General features: G+C 41.0%; 1 protein-coding gene across 1 annotated transcript; it reads left to right on the forward strand.

Moving 5' to 3' along the window:
- Positions 1 to 313: 313 nt before the first annotated feature.
- Positions 314 to 995, forward strand: LOC113341206 (putative germin-like protein 2-1; the record flags this gene model as incomplete). Its single annotated transcript, XM_026586181.1, has 2 exons — positions 314 to 435; positions 536 to 995. Coding segments are annotated over exons 1-2 (582 nt in total), but the record flags the coding sequence as incomplete, so codon positions are not given.
- Positions 996 to 1,000: the final 5 nt, after the last annotated feature.

Here is a 1,000-nt window from a genome sequence, read left to right on the forward strand (position 1 = left end):
TATAATGTTTGGGGGTCATGCATGGGTGTGCCATACATAGGCCACGGAATAGTACGTGTTAGGACGGCAACTTCATTCCGTCATCAAAATTTAGAAGGTAGCGATCTGTTTTTTTCTGCTTCAGAACCTGAAGTACTAGGCAGTCTTTATCCCCCTTTCTCTCGCTCTCTATATATAGTGTTCAACCCAGTGTCATTTCACAAACCATCACATTAACATCTAGCTTAGCTACTTTTTAGTTAAAGTCTTCATATCTTCTGCTTCTTCTTTTTTTCACTACGAACTAGTAGGAATCCATTTCAGATTTTGTGATATGGCAAACTCTAAACTCATACTTTTACTGTGTCTCTTTGCTTGGTCTTTCTCTCGTGCATTAGCCTTTGAGCCCAGTCCTATACAGGATTTTTGTGTCGCTGACAAAACTTCATCAGGTATATATATATATTTTCGCTAGCTTTTACCGTCTTAATTTCCTGTCGTCTCTCTCTTATTTCAAGTTTCCCCGTTAATGTAATTGTTTCTAAATATCGCAGCACGTGAATGGCATGGTGTGCAAAGACCCAAAACTCGCTGAGGCAAATGATTTCTTCTTCCCTGGCCTCCATATTCCAGGAAACACGTCAAACACTCAAGGATCAAAGGTTACCCCAGTAAATGTAGTTCAGATTCCTGGACTGAACACTCTTGGAATTTCCTTGGTACGCATCGACTATGCACCATGGGGTATGAACCCTCCACATACGCACCCAAGAGCTACTGAGATATTGACAGTCTTGGAAGGCACTCTTGAAGTTGGTTTCGTCACCTCAAATCCAGACAACATTCTAATCAGAAAGATCCTTACGAAGGGATATGTGTTTGTATTCCCTATAGGACTCATTCACTACCAACGTAATATTGGACATGTTAATGCAGTTGCAATTGCAGCCTTGAGCAGCCAAAACCCTGGTGCTATTACTATCGCTAATTCTGTTTTCGGATCCAAACCTGATATCAGTGT

This window comes from Papaver somniferum, unplaced genomic scaffold (assembly GCF_003573695.1).
Source record: "Papaver somniferum cultivar HN1 unplaced genomic scaffold, ASM357369v1 unplaced-scaffold_25080, whole genome shotgun sequence".
NCBI lineage: Eukaryota > Viridiplantae > Streptophyta > Magnoliopsida > Ranunculales > Papaveraceae > Papaver > Papaver somniferum.